The 20,124-nt window shown below is 45.7% G+C and overlaps 1 protein-coding gene across 3 annotated transcripts in view; it reads left to right on the top strand.

Moving 5' to 3' along the window:
* The window catches only part of myo10l1 (myosin X, like 1), a 96,990-nt gene extending 76,919 nt beyond the window's left edge, over window positions 1–20,071 (top strand). For 2 of the 3 annotated variants that reach the window (XM_042080379.1, XM_042080377.1), the window contains exons 23-42: window positions 286–580; window positions 2,096–2,131; window positions 2,243–2,401; window positions 3,971–4,759; window positions 6,660–6,786; window positions 7,487–7,730; window positions 7,898–7,993; window positions 8,149–8,242; window positions 8,373–8,428; window positions 8,669–8,811; window positions 9,100–9,294; window positions 9,717–9,874; window positions 10,983–11,106; window positions 11,469–11,766; window positions 12,370–12,577; window positions 12,898–13,034; window positions 13,297–13,420; window positions 13,677–14,213; window positions 15,566–15,757; window positions 15,972–20,071. In XM_042080379.1, the coding sequence (XP_041936313.1) occupies window positions 286–580; window positions 2,096–2,131; window positions 2,243–2,401; window positions 3,971–4,759; window positions 6,660–6,786; window positions 7,487–7,730; window positions 7,898–7,993; window positions 8,149–8,242; window positions 8,373–8,428; window positions 8,669–8,811; window positions 9,100–9,294; window positions 9,717–9,874; window positions 10,983–11,106; window positions 11,469–11,766; window positions 12,370–12,577; window positions 12,898–13,034; window positions 13,297–13,420; window positions 13,677–14,213; window positions 15,566–15,757; window positions 15,972–16,079 (4,120 nt within the window). In that variant the 3' untranslated portion in view covers window positions 16,080–20,071. The remainder of the gene's footprint in view (window positions 1–285; window positions 581–2,095; window positions 2,132–2,242; window positions 2,402–3,970; window positions 4,760–6,659; window positions 6,787–7,486; window positions 7,731–7,897; window positions 7,994–8,148; window positions 8,243–8,372; window positions 8,429–8,668; window positions 8,812–9,099; window positions 9,295–9,716; window positions 9,875–10,982; window positions 11,107–11,468; window positions 11,767–12,369; window positions 12,578–12,897; window positions 13,035–13,296; window positions 13,421–13,676; window positions 14,214–15,565; window positions 15,758–15,971) is intronic. The other variant, XM_042080378.1, reaches the window with a different exon arrangement.
* The last annotated feature ends 53 nt before the right edge of the window (window positions 20,072–20,124 follow it).

Raw genomic sequence — 20,124 nt, 5'->3', positions numbered from 1 at the left:
TTGTATGCAAAGTGCGGCCTTTTTCTTCTTTGATGTTACTTACACGTTTGGCCAAGCACTCTAAAACAGAAATAAGAAACTACCACAAAATTCCCGGTGGTAATTAACCATCTTCAGTACTCTGTATCAACCATCATTTGTAGTCAGGAGGACTATTGTGAAACCAAAAGATTGGCAGACATGCAATGCAACTGTTAATAAATAAGGGGTAGAAGGCCCCCGCCCCCCCCCCCCCCCCCCCGCTAAAAAGCTAATGGCTTTTGTTTTCATGTTGGATTTGAACAGGAAGTACTATAGGAAGGCCAGAGCCAGCATCATCACCATCCAGAAGAACCTGCGGGCCTGTCTGGGCCGACGCAGGTTCGCGAAGAAGCGCTCGGCTGCACTGGTCCTCCAGAGGCACCACCGCGGACAGCTGGCCAGAGCTAGGTGCCGCAAGCTGCGCGAGGAGAAGAGGAAGATAGAGGAGGAGGAGAGGAAGAAGAGGGGGGAGGAGGAGAAGAATACGGAAGGGGAGGGGCAAACACAGGAAGGTGTCATCACCAGACAGGAAGGGGAGGAGAAGGAAGCTGGGACTCAGGTGAGAGACTCTAGTTCTGGTTCTGGAATGGTTCTGGTCCAGATTTGGATTGGTTTTAGGTTTGACGCTTCCTTAAAGGTGCAGTCAGCGATTGCGCATGAAGTCGCGGCTGTTTATGTTTATATGTGAAATTATTAGCAGACACTTTTGTCCAAAACAATGTACATTTTATTTTAACCAAGGACTAAACGAAACACGCCAGAGAGGTAGCTCACCCATCCTTTCAGTATTCCCAGAGAAACTCTACAAAGGGTTTCGTTTTTGTTTGGGGGACAGGCTGCTCCCACTTTTTTTTTTACAGTGTACTCACAGACTGGGCAGCTAGCAGATGGTGAGGAGATGATTGCTGAATGTGACAGAAAGAGCTTGAAATGACGTACGATCGCTGGCTGCACCTTTAGTGAGAAAATAACTCTTTCTTGCGTGTACTCTTGCTCTTTGTTGTTCATTCAGTCATTCAAGCATATCAGAAGACTGATGCACAACAACATAAGAGTGTGCGCTTGAGAGTGCAGTTCATTTCTTTACTTTATTATAACTCACACCAAGTATTACTATTAACTCGCACCAAAAATGAAATGCAGGTAGTCCACTGTATCTCTGGGTGTTAGTTGATTTCAAACACCAAATGTGTGTGTGTGTGTGTGTGAAGACATGTATACATTCTATCTGTTCTATCTATCTAACAAAAAACTATCTATCTAACAAAAAAACAAAAAAACAAAAAAAAAAAAACTTGAATTTCCTCTTGAGGATCAATAAAGTATCTATCTATCTATCTATCTATCTATCTATCTCATTCTTGTCCTGGGCTCAAAGCCAACGTTTGACTCCCATGTCCCAGGGTGTCTTGATTCACACATAGACACACACAGAAACATACACATACCTGCCAGTGCTGACACACAGCATAAGCCAGCTTTCTGACACCCGGGAGAGAAAAGACAGGTAGTAGAGGAGTAGACAGGAACAGGGCTAAGCTGCACTCCTTTTAATTGCCTCTCTCACTTTTTCTCCATCTCCATGTGTCTTTGTTCTCTTTTGCCTTTTTTATTATAATCTGTTGCCTCTCTTTCTTTCTCTCTCTCTCTTCTCTCTCTCTCTCTCGCTCACTCTCTCAAGTCTCATGTAATTTTCTTTTCTCTCTTTGTAACCCTCCCTGTTTCCACCAGTGTGTTCACTAGCTCTGATATCTCTCTCTTTTCTTTGTTTCCTCCCCTTTTCTCTTCTCTCTCTCTCTCTCTCTCTCTCTCTGTCGCTCCAACAGTCTTCTTGCTTCTGTCTTGTGTTTCGTGTTCAAAATACTCTGTATTCCTGTGCGCTCAGCTGTTGTTTTTCTACCACGTCTGTCTTTGTCTTCATCGTATTCTCCCATCCCATTAATATCTTGTTTGTAGAGAAAAGAAAATCCTCTCCTTCCTCTCTCTTCTCCCCTTATAGATTGAAAAAATAGTTTGGTAGTAGTTCCTTTCCAAGTCTAAAGTCTCTCTTGTTGCTCTCCTCTCCCCTTTTCAGTCTATGCGTCTCCTGGAGGATCTCCAGAAAGTTAAAGTCTCTGTATTTTTATTGTAGTTAAAGTTTCTTTATTGATATCTAAGTTAAAAAAGTCTCTGTGTTTCTATCATAACTAAAGTCTCTTCCCGTGTCTCTGTTCGGTTCTAGTCGGTGCGGCCCCTCTCCATCCAGGAGGAGAACCGTCAGATGGAGGAGATCCTGCGTATCGAGCTCGAGATCGAGCGTCTGCAGAAGCAGCGGGAGGACGGCGTGTCACAGCTGTGCGAGAGCTCACGCCAGGAGCTGAGGCTGCGCCGCGATGCCGAGGTACATGGACAGACAGACAGGCAGGCAGATAGGCAGACAGACAGGCAAGCAGGCAAACAGACAGACAGGCAGGCAGGCAAACAGACAGACAGGCAGGTAGAGTATTTATCTAAAGGGAAATTTAGTCAATTTAGGAATTCAGGAAATGTAAGCAGGAAATTTACATTGAGGTAGATAGACAGTAGGGATGCAATGGTACAGTGTGCCCTGTGCCCATGGTTCGGTTTCGATATTTTAGTATACCGGTATAAAAAAATATCAACTGCTTTGTTCAAACTATCAGTGGAGAGAGCTGGGGCGCCCCTGTGTCAATCTATTTCAAATTTTGCTCAGCCAAGTCCAACCATCCGCCCCTTCTATTTGCCAGCATGGGACCTATCTTTGGAAAAATTATGAACGGTAGTCAATGGCTAAAGAGAAATTATTTTCTGGTCCCGATCATTTCATTGAATTTAAAAGTTAAGTTGCAGAGGTGAGAGGGCCCATGCACTGGTTCTCTGGAGAGGTGTTTTGTGGATGTCTAATCTCCGTGTAGTTTGCAGCACAGCGTTTGCAAATCATAAATGACAGATGTAGCGACTTACTGTATGGTACATATGCCGTATATTTTCCTAATTTCCCTCACGGGATCAAAAGAGTACATACTTATACTTACTTATACTTATATACCGTATAGACAGATAAACAGATGAATAGCAGTGTTTCCCATACATTGACTAATCTGTGGCGGGGCGCCACGAAATCAAAACCGACCGCCACACATTAATGTTATATGTTGTACTATTTAAATTAAAGATAAGATAAATTCCTTTCATTGAGCTGCGCTTTTTACGCACGCAGCCTTTCCTTGCCCTGCCTCGCTCTCTCTCGTAACGAGCCCGCTGCCCCTCCTCTGCATGTGCATTTAACAAAACATTGACGATTGTTGAAGGATTGTTGTTGCCACATAGAAGCATTGCATAGAAGATGATGGGCTAAATTGCTATTAAATCTGCTTAGCATCGTGAAAATTCTGCGCAAATTTGTTCAAAACTGCTGCATTAAAGTTAACTCTACTAAGGTCTTATCACAACATAGTACATCGAGGAGACTAAACTAAGTTAAGTTATGCAATCAAGCAGTATCTCAAAGGTAACGTTAGAATACTGTTTAGATGTTGAGTTTAGCATGCTTACTTACAGCTGCTTGTCAATTTCGTTACTCATGCAGGGCTCATTTTATTGACTCTGACACTGAATATTTGCAAAATCCCGACGTAAATGGAAAAGTGTTTTCCAAGACTCAAAAGTGCTTGTCCCAAAGAGACGTATGAACCTTTTTTTTAACTAACTACATAGAAAACATTATGAATTGCATCATACAGGCACTCAATTAGACCTATACACCAAGACAATCTTAACACACCCCCCCCCCCCCCCCCGCCATTAATTCAATCAAATTCTGTGGGAAAAACTGAATAGACTATTGATCCTGAGGGAAATGTAGTCACCCAATAGCTATAGTATGCAAAAATAATAGTTAATCACCGTGCACTGTTCTCCTTTCTAATCAATAACTAATAATCACCAGATCCTGCGCATGAAGAAGGAGACCTCACGCAAGGACCTCATCAGCTTCCGCGGCGTCGATGGCAGCGACATGGCTTCCCTCGCCGAAACCAGCGAGTCCGGTCAGCCTCCAGCAGCTCCTTCTGCCCAGCCGGCACCAGGGACCCCCACCAAGGCTGAGAGCGCCAGCCCTGCCACCACCACTGGCACCAAGACCAAGACGTCCGAGGAGGAGGTGGACGAGGGTTTCCATGCCGACGACGAGTGCATCCCGCTGCCGGACATCCCGCCTCCAGCCGAGGTGCCGCTGGACAAGGAGATCCTGGCCACCGTCCCGCCGCCCCCAGCCCCGTTCGCGGAGGGCACGCTAGCGCCCTCTGGTGGAGCTGGCGGCGAAGGTGGCAGTGGTGCGCCTCCACCTCCACCTCCAGCTCCAGGAGGAGCAGATGCACCTCCGCCTCCTCCACCTCCCCCTCCTCCTCCACCGCCTCCCCCGCCTCCTCCACCCCTCCCTGGGGAGGCGAAGCCCGAACAGCCCCCCTCTGCCAAGGCCCCTGGAGGCCCGGAGAAGGAGGACCAGACGGACCGTACTAGTCGTCTGACCACCACGGAGTCGCTGGCCGACGGAGAGGAGCCCATCTACAGCCTGCCGGCTGACCCCGAGTCGGACTACGACCAGGACGAGATGGAGGAGGCGCAGACAGGCAGCAACGCGGACGCGGGCAGCGCCATCGTCATGACTGAGGAGGAGGTGCGCAAGTCCACCTGCACCAACGCCAGCTTGGACTCCTACAAGGGCAGCTCCGACTCGGTGAGAACCACACACAGTCACATACAGTCAGTATACAGATACATACAGTCAGTATACAGGCATAAACACAAACACACATGCAGGCACACACACTGCAGGTACACATAGGAAAAAAAACCTACACACACACACACACACACACACACATATAATATGCAAATGCTTACAGGCAAACACACACACACACGTACACACACTTATAAATACAGTACACAGGCACAGAGAGGAAAGAGGAACAGACATGCATTTTCATAACCACATGTACACACCAGAAATAGAACAGAGTGTATTTAGGCAATAATCCCCAAGAGGCCGTAGGTTCTAGTGATGTGAAGTGCCTAACAAAGCCCCTTAGCTGTTCTAAAATCTCTGGAACCTACGGACTTGAGTGGCTTATTGCTTATCTAAAACGGTTACTACATATACCTGGCAAGATGCAAGCAACTGGCGAGCAACAAGAAATTTAACAATTTATTCATAGATAATCATTCTTCCGCCAGTCTTGTATCAGAATGGTTGCCAAGCAACGTGGAGACGCAGTAACTCTAACTTTTGTATCAGTTAGTAGAAATGTGGTCAACATGAAGGGTTGTGCAGGGTTTTACAATGGCATCGAACACAATTCAGCCAATCATACTTAAGGACCGGAACTATCTGTTTTAGGAAGTCACTTAAAAACAAGTACAAGAGTTACACACGCACGCACACACACACACACACACACACACGTACATACATATGGATGCTCACACACAGACACACACAGCCACACACATTAGCTTAAATGAACATTAATAATGACTAATGTCATTAAAAGCGGTGCCTATAAAGTAAATGATCAACTATATTAAGTGCTTAATATCTGGTATACACAGGAAATGCCTCCGGTCAAACAGACAGAAGTCAAACAAACGCACACACACAGACACTTCACACACACAGACACTTCACACACACAGACACTTCACACACACACACACACACAGTCTCTCACACACTCGGTTTGACAATCAGTTTAATTTTCTCCTTGGCACAGGAAGAACATGTCAGGACACACACATTAGGCATCGAGGTGGAAGGATTAGTGTCAGGCAGCAGACAGGAGCAGTGTGTGTGTGTGTGTGTGTGTGTGTGTGTGTGTGTGTGTGCGTGTGTGTGTTCGCATTTGGAGAAGCGAGGACAGAAGGAGTGTGTATGTCACTCAGCGCTGGCAGCCCTTTTCCCAGCTACTGTCATCTCATCACATCTTAGTCTGAGAGAGAGAGAGAGGGAGAGAAAAACACTTCAGTTTTACAAAGAATCGTGGGCTGCTGTAGTGCTCTGTCTCCCTCTCACTCTGTGTGTGAGTGTGTGTGTGTGTGTGTGTGTGTGTGTGTGTGTGTGTGAGTGTGTGTGTGTGTGTGTGTGTGTGTTGTGCATTTGTGAGCGTATTTGTGTACATATAGTACAAGTGTGACTCCATTCAACTCAACGAGTGCTGTGGGCTATCCCTGCATTAACATGTTTGTCTTCTAATGTGCTCATCCCCACAACCACCAGCAGCTAAAACCGCTGTGGGTGAGCTTAATTAAAATAATTCCCTGTTTGTAATCTCCAAACATGTTGTGATGTGTGCTCCTCAATATTTGACACTTTTCTCTTTTTCTCTCCCTCTCTCTCTATCTCTCTCGCTCCCTCTCTCTCCCCATTCTTTTTTTTCTCTCTCCCTCTCTCTCCCTCTCTCTTTCTTTCTCTCCCCCTCTCTCTCTCTCCCTCTCTCATTACCTCTGTCTTCTTTCTTTTCCTCTGTCTTCTTTTTTTCTCTCTCCCTCTCTCTCCCCTGCTCTCTCCCTCTCTCTCTCCCTCTCTCTTTCTTTCTCTCCCTCTCTCTCTTTGTTCTCCTGGCATCCCTTGTTCCCAGTATGCGGAGAGCGATGACGAGCATGATGGCTACGTGGACACAGATGAGGAGGTGTCCTCCAATGGGAAGGTCCACGTGCTGAACGGCAACGGACCACCCTACTTCCACAGCTACCTCTATATGAAAGGTCAGTCAGATGACATACACAACATACACACACACACACACACACACACACACACACACACACACACACACACACACACACACACACACACACACACTCGCAGACAGAGACTCAACTTCTTTCTCTCAAATTCCAGACATTCTCACATACTAATGAATGTTATCTTAAATTGCTTTTTATACTGAATGAATCATGCAATGGTTGAACTCAAGTAGTTAATTGGCTGCAGTCTAGCCAGTACTCCCATGGCACATTCTCTCTCTCTCTCTATCTCTCTAATAATATCTTTTTTTCTGTTTCTGTCGGTCTCGCTCACTTCTCTCCTCTTGGTCTATCTGTCCTCTCTTGTCCCTCTGTTTTCTCTCTCACTCTTTTACTTTCCATCTTTCTCTCTTTATCCGGTCATATCTCTTTCTTTTCTCTCTCTTTCTCTCGTCATCCTTTCCTCATCTCTTTACCTGTCCTCCCATGTCCTTCTGTTGTTCTCTCTCTCACACACACACTCTCTCTCTCTCTCACACACACACACACACAAACACACACACACACATACACCACATACACATACACACACACTCCCTCTCTCTGCCACTTTCTCCTTCTTCCTCTCTGTCTTCGCCTTATCTTATCATCTCTTTCTGTGTCTCTCCTTTTCTCCTCCTCCTCCTCCCCCCCCCCCCCATCTCTCTTCCCCTCTCAGCGGGCCTGATGATCCCGTGGAGACGCCGCTGGTGCGTTCTGAAGGACGAGACGTTCATGTGGTTCCGCTCCAAGCAGGAGTCCCTCAAGAGCGGCTGGCTCTACAAGAAGGGCGGCGGCCTGTCCACGCTGTCGCGCCGCAACTGGAAGATGCGCTGGTTCGTGCTGCGCGACTACAAGCTCATGTACTTCGATAACGACAGCGAGGAGAAGCTGAAGGGGACCATTGATATTCGCGCCGCCAAGTGAGGACAGCATTACTGCTTTTCTCTTTCTCTATCCCTCTCTTTCTCCCTCCCTCTTTCTCTCTCTCTGTCTTTCTCCCCTTTCTATCCTCTCCCTTGTGAATAATATGTCTGTGTGAATCTGCTACGTGTTAACCACAGCTCTGTGCTCTCCATACTGTTATCAGAGAGATCGTGGACAACCATGAGAAAGAGAATGCTCTGAACATAGTGACGGAGGAGAGGACCTACCAGGTGTTTGCAGAGTCACCTGAAGATGCCAGGTAAGGCCAAAACAGAGGCGCAGTTAGGGGCAGTATTTTGCACTTGGGTTATTGACATTGCAACGGGTACCACTGTCACTCAAAGATCTTGCCTCTCCTACCTTATTTCTTATCATTTGAAATTCTTCACTCTCGTTGTCTTCTCACTGTCTTAGTGGCTGGTTTAACGTGCTGAGCCGAGTGCATGTTGCGACTCCTGAGCAGCTGATGGAGATGTCCCATGAGCAAGCTAACCCAAAGAACGCAGTGGTGAGAATCTCTCATACAACGCTTGCACAGAATACCCCATACACACATGCATATGTACATTATACAAACATTCACACACACACATATTTATAAACAACATGAGGGTTTTACATTTTTTTGTTTTCTACAGGGGACTCTGGATGTTGGACTGATAGACTCTGTCTGCGCCTCAGACAATCCTGACCGGTGAGTTTACCTGCCCTCTGCAGGCTGATAAGAGAACTGCATCAACACGCAAAATATCTGCCACGGGCCTTGGATTGTCTTTTTTGGGACAATATAGGGCCAGATATAATCTCTCTGGTTGTCAAAAGCCCTTGTGAAATTGTAAAGTGTTTATGTAGAGTTTTGACGACACCACTTAGACGGTCCTTAGTCCCTGGCGATGGTGCTATTTCCTGATGTGTTTTGTGTTGTTTGCGCTAGGCCCAATTCGTTTGTGATCATCACGGCTAACCGCGTGATCCACTGCAACTCTGACATGCCTGAGGAGATGCACCACTGGATCAGCCTGCTGCAGAAGCCCAAAGGAGACTCAAAGATCGACGGGCAGGAGTTCCTCGTCAGAGGTGAGTTGGAAGGGTGTTGTTTAGATATTCAAATATTTTATTAAAAAAAACTTGCCTATAAAAATATAGGCAAATATAGGAATAGGAATATAGGAAAATATTCCTGAGGGGAAAAATATTCCTGAGGGGAGGACTTTCATTTTGTAAACAAAACAGGGACTTTTTGCTTGAGGTCTGAATCACTCTCTGAGTGCCCCTTTAGCATTGATCTGTAAGTTTGTGAATAGAATTCATTCTGGAATTCAATAAAATTCTGGAATGTTCTGACCCTTCTCTACACCTCCTCAGGCTGGCTGCATAAGGAGATGAAGACAGGAGCGAAGAGCACGTCTCTGAAGCTAAAGAAGCGCTGGTTTGTGCTGACCAACAACTCGCTGGACTACTACAAATCATCCGAGCGCAACGCCTCCAAGATGGGCACGCTGGTGCTCAACAGCCTCTGCTCCGTGGTGCAGCCGGAGGAAAGGGTCTTCAAGGAGACTGGTGAGTCCCAGGAAAGGGGCCTCTGGCCTCTGGAGAGGATACAGGCTCTGAGCCACCTGTGGGGGAGGATTGGTGTGGACTTTTGGATTTGATTGAATTTGATTGGATTTGATTCTATGGTATGTTGATGCTACGTAAATAAATGCAATTTAACTGAATGCAAGCCAGTGCAGGGCATCTTTAATGATAGGCCAAGTCTAAAAGCAATATTTGTTGCACCAATGGAGACCTCCTGTGAGAGCGGTATCCCTACTAATCATTTTTTTTCCAAATGTGCATGGCTCACTACATGGGGAGGGAGGACTAGTAAGAGTCTATGTTGGAAGGAAGTTAGAGAACGACAACACGACAGCACACAACACTGCTCTAACTTGGGTATCTGTGTGTGCGTGTGTGTGCGTCTGTGTGTGTGCATGCTTCAGGCTACTGGAACATCACTGTTTACGGCAGGAAACACTCCTACCGCCTCTACACCAAGATGCTAAACGAGGCCATGAGGTGGGCATCAGCCATCCAGGGGGTTATCGACAACAAGGTGCCCATCGAGACACCCACGCAGCAGCTCATCAGGGACATCAAGGTACCACATGCGGCCCTGTTCCCCATCACAAGGTACCACATGCGGCCATGTTCCCCATCACAAAGGGCACGCTGCCTATGGACCCTTTCAAAAGAGTTCCATTATCAGCATCATAGTTGGCCCCACAAGACTTCCTTTTTAACATTCCATATGTTATCTTAATGCAGAGGAAGTAGATTGGGGCCCAAATAGAACGTTCAAGCATTGTTTTTGTTTTTATTGTTGAAAGGGTCTATAGGTACCACATGCGGCCCTGTTCCCCATCACAAAGGGCACGCTGCCTATAGGTACCACATGCGGCCCTGTCCCCCATCACAAAGGGCACGCTGCCTATAGGTACCACATGCGGACCTGTCCCCCATCACAAAGGGCACGCTGCCTATAGGTACCACATGCGGCCCTGTTCCCCATCACAAAGGGCACGCTGCCTATAGGTACCACATGCGGACCTGTCCCCCATCACAAAGGGCACGCTGCCTATAGGTACCACATGCGGACCTGTCCCTCATCACAAAGGGCACGCTGCCTATAGGTACCACATGCGGCCCTGTCCCCCATCACAAAGGGCACGCTGCCTATAGGAATATGTTTGGGTCGTGGTCTTTAGTAAAGATTTAGGTAAATCATCTAAAAGGTAAACAGGAATAATTGGTATGGAGGTAGAATGTTGATAAGATCTACAGCTGTTGATTGCTTGACAATTTATCATATACTCAAGGAGTCACTTGCAAGGATACACTTACACAGAGGTAAAAAGCCTTACAGGGAAATGAAAAGCCCATTTTGTTGTATATACAGTATTTTGTTCTATTAGGTTCAGCACTATTTCGACCAATTTGCAGGCTTTATCTTTATGGATTTTGTCAAGGCAGAGAGCTGTTTCCCTAGGATTACGTCTGAAATTGGGCTAAATTGTATTTTTATGGGGGAAATCCTCACTGAAGGTTATTTGCATTTAATCCCCTTTCTGGGAGACCAGTCCATCAAATCTGGATAAATTGATTTCCAGTAAATGGTTGCAGCGTGACCTTATAAGCCATACTACCCTCAGCTGTGGATCGGTGACCTTTGAGCTCTGACCTTTTGACCTCTGCCCCCTGCCCCACAGGAGAGCAGCGTGAACTCTGAGGCGGTGGAGCAGATGTACAGGAGGAACCCTATCCTCAGATACACCCAGCACCCCCTGCACTCCCCACTACTGCCCCTGCCCTACGGGGAGGTCAACGTCAGCCGTGAGTGCCACCACACCTATAATTCCGATCAGGGTCAAAGGTCATAGACACAGTAGCACACTGTTGTAACCAGTTTCAGGAGCTGATCTGAAAACAGGCTTTTGCTTTTAGTTTTGTAGCTGCTATAGTTCTGCTTTGTTTCCTTGTCTCTACTTGATTTTCATTAAATTCTTCTTAAAGACCGCAGGTGAACAGATGCAGATGCAGAAACTGGAAATAAAGTAAAAAATGTGAAAATATATATACAATTATTCATCATGGCATCATCATACTCCTTCTCTCTCTCTCTCTTGTTCTCTCTTCTCTCTTTATACTTCTCTCTCTCCCCCTCTCTCTCTCTCTCTCTCTCTCTCTCCCTGCAGTCCAAAAGGAACAGGGCTACTCCAGTCTCCAGGACGAGGCGGTGAAGATGTTCAACTCGCTGCAGGAGATGGAGACGGTGCCCGACCCTGTGCCAATAATCCAGGGCATCCTGCAGACGTGCCAGGACCTGCGCCCGCTCCGCGACGAGGTCTACTGCCAGCTCATCAAACAGACCAATCACGTGCCGCACCCCAACAGCCCGGCCAATCGTGCGCTCTGGCACCTGCTCACCTGCATGAGCTGTACCTTCCTGCCCAGCCGTGCCATCCTGCGCTACCTGCGCTTCCATCTCAAAAGGTGAGTCTCACCTGTGCTACCTGTGCATGGACCAGCCATTAGGAATTATGGACCCCTCACTCTCTCAGGCTTTTGCGTGGGCCACCCAGGGGGGCTTTGGGGTGGTGGGGGGTGAGAGGTCATCCGTAACCTTTGACCCCACCTTCCCCTGATGGTGGGCCTGCCTGTACACCTAGACAGGTGCAACTCACCTGTGCTACCTGTATTTATTTTACATATACTTTCTCATCATAGGGGCAGCCGTGGCCTACTGGTCAGCACTTCGGACCTGTAACCGGAGGGTTGCCGGTTCGAACCCGACCAGTAGGCACGGCTGAAGTGCCCTTGAGCAAGGCACCTAACCCCTCACTGCTCCCCGAGCGCCGCTGTTGATGCAGGTAGCTCACTGCGCCGGGATTAGTGTGTGCTTCACCTCACTGTGTGTACACTATGTGCTGTGTGTGTTTCACTAATTCACGGATTGGGATAAATGCAGAGACCAAATTTCCCTCACGGGATCAAAAGAGTATATATACTTACACTTATCACTATGTATTTTATATCGGTCTGAAGGATGACTTCAGTTACATGGTTCATATCATGATCTTTACCTTTCTATGTCAGGATCTCTCTGCGTTTCCCCGGGACGGAGATTGAGAAGTATGCCCAGTTCATCGGGGAGTCTCTGAAGCGGACTAAGTCCAGGGAGTACGTGCCGTCTCAGGAGGAGATCGCCGCCCTGCTGGTGAGGCAGGAGATGACCACCACTGTGTACTGCCATGGAGGAGGCTCATGCAAGATCTCCATTAACTCCCACACCACGGCTGGAGAGGTGAGGGTTGCAGGAGCTACTGTATGAGCTCAGACTACTTCCTGCTTTGCTGAAATGCATTTTTATAAAGTAAAGTCAGACCAGGGCTGGAAACACTCTATTTCTCCCTGAACCACTGCTAATATACTGTGTGTGTGTGTGTGTGTGTGTGTGTGTGTGTGTGTGTGTGTGTGTGTGTGTGTGTGTGTGTGTGTGTGTCTGTCTGGCTGTCTATCTGTCTGTGTGTCTGTGTGTCTCTGTGTGTCTGTGTGTCTGTGCGTGTGCGCGTGTGTCTGTCTCTGTCTGTGTGTTTGTGTGTGTGTGTGTGTGTCCATCCTCAGGTGGTGGAGAAGCTCATCAGAGGCTTGGCCATGGAGGACAGCAGGAACATGTTCTCCCTGTTTGAACACAACAAGATTACTGACCGCGCCATTGAGAGCCGCGTCATTGTAGCTGATGTCCTGGCCAAGTTCGAAAGGTATGCACTCATAGCCTCAGTTAGAGTACAGAGCTCAGTTTCATTACATATATAAAAAATACATATTTATCATTTGTGCTTTCCACATTAGGGCATGTAAATACAACGTTATGTTTCAAATGTTGACTGCACATTGGATGCAGAGGCTGAGGTCTAACTGATAAAAGTTAAAATGACCACTATTCAAATAGGTTCTTCATCTCAGACATACAGTATCTATGCTTGTGAAGTGGGCGATAATGCTAATGTTTGTTTGGAACAGGTTGGTAGGAAGTGAGGACGAGGAAGAGGAAGGCCCGTGGCGGCTCTACTTCAAGCTCTACTGCTTCCTGGATGTAGAGAGCATGCCTAAGGAGGGGGTGGAGTTTGCCTTCATGTTTGAGCAGGTGAGTGGAGCAAGAGAGTGTGAGTGTTTCTTTTTATCTGTGTTCCTTTTCTCTCCAACTTACATTTCCATCTTTGTTTTATTCTGTTTTCTCTCCTCTGGCCATGTCCTTTCATACCCTTTGGCATGTCTCTCTCCCCCTCCATCTTTATCTAATGTTTTCTTTCCCTTTCTCTCACTCCCTCTCTCTCTCTCTCTCTCTCTCTCTCTCCCACTCAAATCCTCTCTCTATCTCTGTCTCTTATTCTCTCTCTCAGGCTCATGAGAGTTCGATCAGCGGCCACTTTCCCGCCCCCGAGGAGACCCTCCAGCACCTGGCCGCCCTGCGGCTGCAGTATCTCCACGGCGACATGACGCCGCGCATCACCTGGAATCTGAACAGCGTCTACCCGGTGTGGCGCCTGCGCACGCGCATCCTGCAGTCCACCAAGGCCGGCGCCACGGGCTCCATCTCTGCCGGCAGTTTGGGCGGGTCCGGCTCGGGCTCCGGGTCAGGCGGCCCCGGGGACCGGTCCTCGTCGGGCTCGGTGGGCACCACGCTAGAGCGCCGCAAGAACAGCTTCCTGGACGGCACGCTGCGGCGCAGCTTCAAAACCGGCTCGCTGAAGAAGCAGCGCGTCGAGGAGGAGCAGATGCTGGAGATGTTCGTCAAGGAGGAGACGTCGTCCACGCGCACCAGCGTCCTGGAGAAGTGGACGCGGCTGCAGGGCCTCCCCCAGCACCAGGCAATGATCAAGTACATGACCATCATCAAAGAGTGGCCAGGATACGGGTCCACACTCTTTGATGTGGAGGTGGGAGAAGAATTTATCTTTATTATCTTATTATCTTCATTATCTTATTATCCAAGGTGGCTGTGGTAGCATAATGGCGTAATGGCTAAGGAGCTCGGCTAGCATGCAGTAGCTAGAAGTTGTGGGTTCAAAGCAACTATCACCTTTGTGCTCTTGAGCAACATACTTAACCCCGAGTTGCTCTAAGGTTCCCACCCCATAATAATTGACATATGTGAGATGCTTTGGATAAAAGCATCAGCCAAATGAACAAGTAAGTAAGTGGGTGTGTCTTTTGAGCATTTTGCCTATAAGCAGGTTTACACAAAAACGACTGCCCTGATTTTCACGGGAAAGCATGTTTAAAAGGTGTAGCATGGGCCATGGAGAAACCAATCAAAATGTTGCGCTAATCTGAATCTCGACATGGATACACAAATTTAGTTTCACTTTCACTACAGCATAGCTACAGCATTTGGCCTGAAGAGGTTTGAGCTCTACAAGAGCCCTTGTGGTTTCTCATGCTTTTCACATTTTGTAGAGCTTAATGGTGGTTAAGTTATGAGACAAATAGCTGGAGGAAAGGAAGGAAATAGGAGAGGAAATACCTGGATTTTGGATCCTAGTTTTTTCTTTTCCTTCTAAATGTCTTCACAATTTCTTCTTTTCCTTCTAAATGTCTTCACAATTTCTTCTTTTCCTTCCATAAGTGAAAAACAAAGGCCCTTATCTCCCTGCTTGTCTATAACCGGCTTGCTGTTTAAGAATTACTATTCCTTTACATTACATTACATTTATTCATTTAGCAAACACTTTTATCCAAAGCGACTTACAGCAATAGAATAACATGTCAGCTACAGTGAGGGGAGACCTTACCTAGGAATTACTACTGCATCTGTTAATACTATGACTAGAAGATAAGAGTGCCGACATTATAAGTGCTAGTCAAAGTGTGATAGGAGGAGAAGTGGTAGAAGAAGAAGGAGGGAAGAGAGGGAAGTGTGTATTAAGTATATTACTGTAGGTTACTTCGCTTTCATTTTACCCATGACCCATTCATTTACATTTACATGTATTAATTTGGTGGATGTCCAAAGCAACTTGCAGCAATGGAACTCACATGCATTAAGAGTGGATTTTGGATCTTACATCTTCCTAATCCTTCTAAATTCACAATTCTTCACAATTCCATCTCTTCCTTCGATAATTAAAAAACAAAGGCCCACATATCTCCCTGCTTGTATGTATGCATATTTGGTATGTTAGGTTACTTCCTTACAGCAATCATTTACCCAGTACTCATTCACATGCATTTAGAGTGGCCTGCAAAGACGTAACCAGGCCCTGGCCTCTGTCCCCCTCCTCTCCTGCAGTGTAAGGAGGGCGGCTTCCCTCATGACCTGTGGCTGGCTGTAAGTGCTGAGAACGTGTCCGTCTACAAAAGAGGCGAGTCCAAGCCACTGGAGACCTTCCAGTACGAGCACATCGTCTTCTTCGGCGCACCGCAGCCCAGCACCTACAAGATCACTGTGGACGAGAGGGAGATGTTCTTTGAGACACCACTGGTAAACTCACACACGCACACTTTCTCTCTCACACACTTTGATTTCTTATAAACTAGATGTATTTTATGATTGCTCTTCTGGCAGTCTCCTGGTCAGAGAATCGTTTCAATTTAAACAAATGCATGAGAATACATTAAATCTCCTGCAGTATCTCATTGTCTCCTGGTTTTAATGGGTTCAGGGTATTTTCACGATGTTTTATTTTCCCATTCAGGTGGGCGAGATCACTAAAATCATGAAGGCCTACATCAACATGATCGTGAAGAAGCGCTGCAGCGTCATGTCCGTCTCCAGCTGTGGCAGTGCCTCCTGGATCAGGTGATCCACACAGACCAATCAGTGTGCAGAATCACAGCTCCGAGAGGACATGGCTCAAAAAAGGGCCACCAATCACAAGAGCTCCTTTCTCCAGGAAGAAAAAAAAGACGACAAACAAAACCATGGAGATGTCCACCAGCTGACCACAGCAGCGAGAGTGTGAGACACAAAAACATGAGAGGAGACACACACATACACACACACACACACACACACACACACACACACACACACACACACACACACACACACACTCATCCACAGAAACACACGGACAAACACACATACACAAAGACCTTCTAATACTGTCACCCTTAATGAAACCTCTGCTTGGTGTATCCTGCCCTTGTATGCAGCAAACCTATCCCAGCTAGCACACTTTTGACTTACTCTGTATTCACCAGGACCAATGTCATCACACCAAAAAGCACAGCCAACACAGCGAGTATTTATTCCTTCACAAAAATCTTTACCTGGTCTTTCCCCTCACTGCCAAGGTTTTTACCAACAGACCAAACCCACATGCTTGCTCTCACTCCACAGTTCACACCTACATCTGTTTCAGTCTTACTTCATAGGAAACGTTCTACCTGCATTAGTGCACTGGAGTTCCATATCCACCGCAGAGACCTACTGACGAGAGACTAGAATTGGCTAAGGACATGAGCTTGTTTTTGATTGAATCTGAATGACAGACACTGGAGTAACCGGAGATGGAGGGGTGCTGGTGACACTTGAGTGGTCTGTCTCAGCCTGGCACTAATACAAGCTTGCCTGTCTGTTTGGGACTTCAGAGGATTACCTGTGAGTTGTAACTGGAGCAGCATATGGCGGCCATTTTGTGAGTTCCTGACTGTCATCAGAAAGCAATCTTGGTCTTCGCAGCTGTGTTTTACTGAGGGCTAGTGGCCTAGTTTGACTCTGATGTTGAAGAGTTTTTGTTAAAAACTCTGGATGAAAAGTAGAAATAGTGTTCCATTCATGCTAAGTATTTTCCTCTTCACATACAGCACAAACACAAACACAAAACTCGAGCTGAGGGTGGTCATTGTTTTATATTAATTCAGAAGTCTATATAGATTTGATAACCATCAAGAGTCCCACTGTACATACCGGTATGTCCCTTAAGAGATATGATACTGAATCTCTATAACCATGTTTGCAAGATAAACAAACAAACAAACAAAAATGGTATTTAAAAAAGTATTATGCAGATGCACATACCACTATCAATGCCACACAAGAGAGTGCCATCACACTACAGTATGGAAGAAAGTCAAAACAGAGCATGGATGTACGTAATACGGCACCATAGTAGGCTATGCATTAAGACTATAGCCTTTCGTTTGGGCTGCTAGCACTGCAATTAATGGTCCATCCAGCTGTCTCCAGAGCTGCATTGACTAGCCTATAAACTGAGCCATGTGGACAGAATAAGTCAAATATGATTTCTGTCTAACTGCTATGCTATATAGAGGAACCACGTATGATACTGAAATACGCAATATGTTTAATGCATATAGTTGTAACACTGGTTTTTAAATCACGACTTGTATGTTACAAAGAGAGGTGACACTTTTAGAGGGCGTTTTTGGAAGCAGCCATTGTATTCAATGTATTAATTTATATTTACAAAACACCGTAGGTTTGGAAGAGAAAATGTTGGAAGAGTTTCGTCATTTCACTCCATATGAGAATCTAAACGGCTGAGAATATGTATAGATTGCTACTGGGAGTTCGCCCTCTAGTGGAAGGTAGGGGTATTACCTCTTTGGTCCAGCACTTACAACAGAATATGATTTTTAATTTAAAGTGCACTCTAGGCACAATGGCCTACTCATTCTCTCCACAAAAAAATGCTTTGGGAGGAGAGAGAACATTAAGTGATTGTAAGGCATTGATAGCCATGTCACTATTTGTAATATGGAGAGTAAAGAAATAGGATTACCTAATGTGTCACTTAGATGTTTGTCTGCATGCTTGGTCAAAATGAGCTGTTTAAAGACTGAATTTAATGTAAAAAGTATCATTTTGACTGGAGTGCGCCCTGAGAGGCACGGTTAGACCAGAAAAGAAAATGATGTAAGTATCTTCTCACCATCAAGCCAGAAGTCAACCACACGATTTACTTATCAGTGTGTGCACCATTTGAGCCATCCAGCAAAACGTGACTAGAAATAACTGACCATCATTCACGTCTAAAGCTGTAGGCCTATACTCTAAGAGTTAATCAGCTCCACTAAAATGAAGGCAGTATGATTTTCTAGAATTTGTAGATACTAACATTTTTTTCCACTTCTGAGGTATTGTCCCTTTCAGATAGATCAAAGAAGTGAGAATGGGATTCCTAAATCCTAAAGCTGCAACCGAATCTCGATGCCTTACACAAACTGGCTGCCTCAGATGTCCACCTGTGGGTGGGGAGGAGGTTTGTGACGCACAGACCCCCTCAAAACAGCCTCAGGCAGAGTCCACTCTTAGAACAGCATTGGTTCTGTTTAAAACTCTCCAGTGAAAGTATTCTGGGTTGAATGCTTATCAGCATTAAAGCAGAATTCGATGGTTCTAAGAAGGAGCCAAGAAACGTTCTCTTTAAAGAGTGTGGTGTTTGTTTGTGTGTATGTATGACATTTGAGTTATGGGTGCAAGCCTCCACATCCATCTTGAGAATCTAACTAAACATACACTTGCAGCTTTAGCAGAAATACCCCTCTCAACAAAACTGTCAATGAAACAAAACACACTGGAGGAAATACTTTGAGCCATATCACACAAACAGGCAGTGACATCATTAACCTGCGCCATTCATATCACTTCCTGATATCACACGGAAAAATCCAAGTATGACTGTAAAAAGTATCTTTCCTTTTTTTCCACTTTAGTTTGTTACATACTGTTTGGTTATGGTTCTTTCTTTTGGAAAGTATAGATATAAGTATGCTGTATCAATACTGTCCTGTGTAGTTTTGCTGTTTGATATGCAACTATATTTGTCAGTGTAATGCAAGTTTTTGTGTCTGAGGGTTATGACCACAATATATACATAAATATATATATAAAAAAAAATCAACAAAACACGCAAAAAAGAAAAGGAGTACAATATGACAAAGGAAATGGAAAACAATGGTGTCATTAAGGAACGAGTATATGTATTGAGGCTCCTATGCCACAGTGGGTTGATGTTAATGTGTTTAAGAGCAATGACTGTATGAGTGGTTGTCGGGGTTTAAAGGGTGGAAGGGTGGGTGTGGGGATGGTGTACTTATTTCCTTTTTGAACCACAACACAATAATTGGGGGGGTTGAGAGGGACTGGGATTGAGGAGGCAGATAGTACTGGAAACACTGCAATGTGATTGCAGGATTTATAGGAAGAGATAGAGGGGGCAATAGCCTGACAATGTCAAGAAAGCATGGAGGGAGAGAGAGAGAGTGTGTGAGAGAGAGAGAGAGCGAGAGGGAGGGAGCAGGTCTAGTGTTTCACACTTCTACACTACCTGCATTCATATGCCCACTAAAGCCTGCTCCTGAGTCTGTTTTTCCTCTGTCAAGACCCCTCATGAAAATCAGTGTTTTAGCCAAATCTAACTGACTCAGGATCAGAATTTGGAGGTGCTATCTATCTGCTCAACACACACACACACACACACACACACACACACATGTGTATTCATATATTGCATACATATACATAAACCACGGTTACGGTTAAATACAAATACAGACACTGACATCCACATCCACACAGTGCAGTTGGTTCTGTCTCTCTTACTATAGAATTACACTGAGGTCTGTAAGTAGCTGCAGGCAGCCTATAGACCTGAATGTAATTCTTCCTAATTGTTGTTGTTCAATTAATCTATATACAAAACAAATGTGCTTGTGTAGGCTACAAAAGAGAGAGTGTGCGTGTGTGCGCGTTTGTGTGAAAGAGCGTCTTTTTCTTTTGTAACTGGCTTTACAAAATGCTTAAATAAATTATTGGATTTTACTTTAATTGTGTTTTGATTATTTTTTTGAGACCATTTTATTGTATGTTTTGATTAATTT

This window comes from Alosa sapidissima, chromosome 23 (assembly GCF_018492685.1).
Source record: "Alosa sapidissima isolate fAloSap1 chromosome 23, fAloSap1.pri, whole genome shotgun sequence".
NCBI classification, from domain to species: Eukaryota; Metazoa; Chordata; class Actinopteri; order Clupeiformes; family Clupeidae; genus Alosa; species Alosa sapidissima.
The sequence above is the reverse complement of the archived record's forward strand: the minus strand, read 5'-3'. Positions and strand labels throughout refer to the sequence as shown.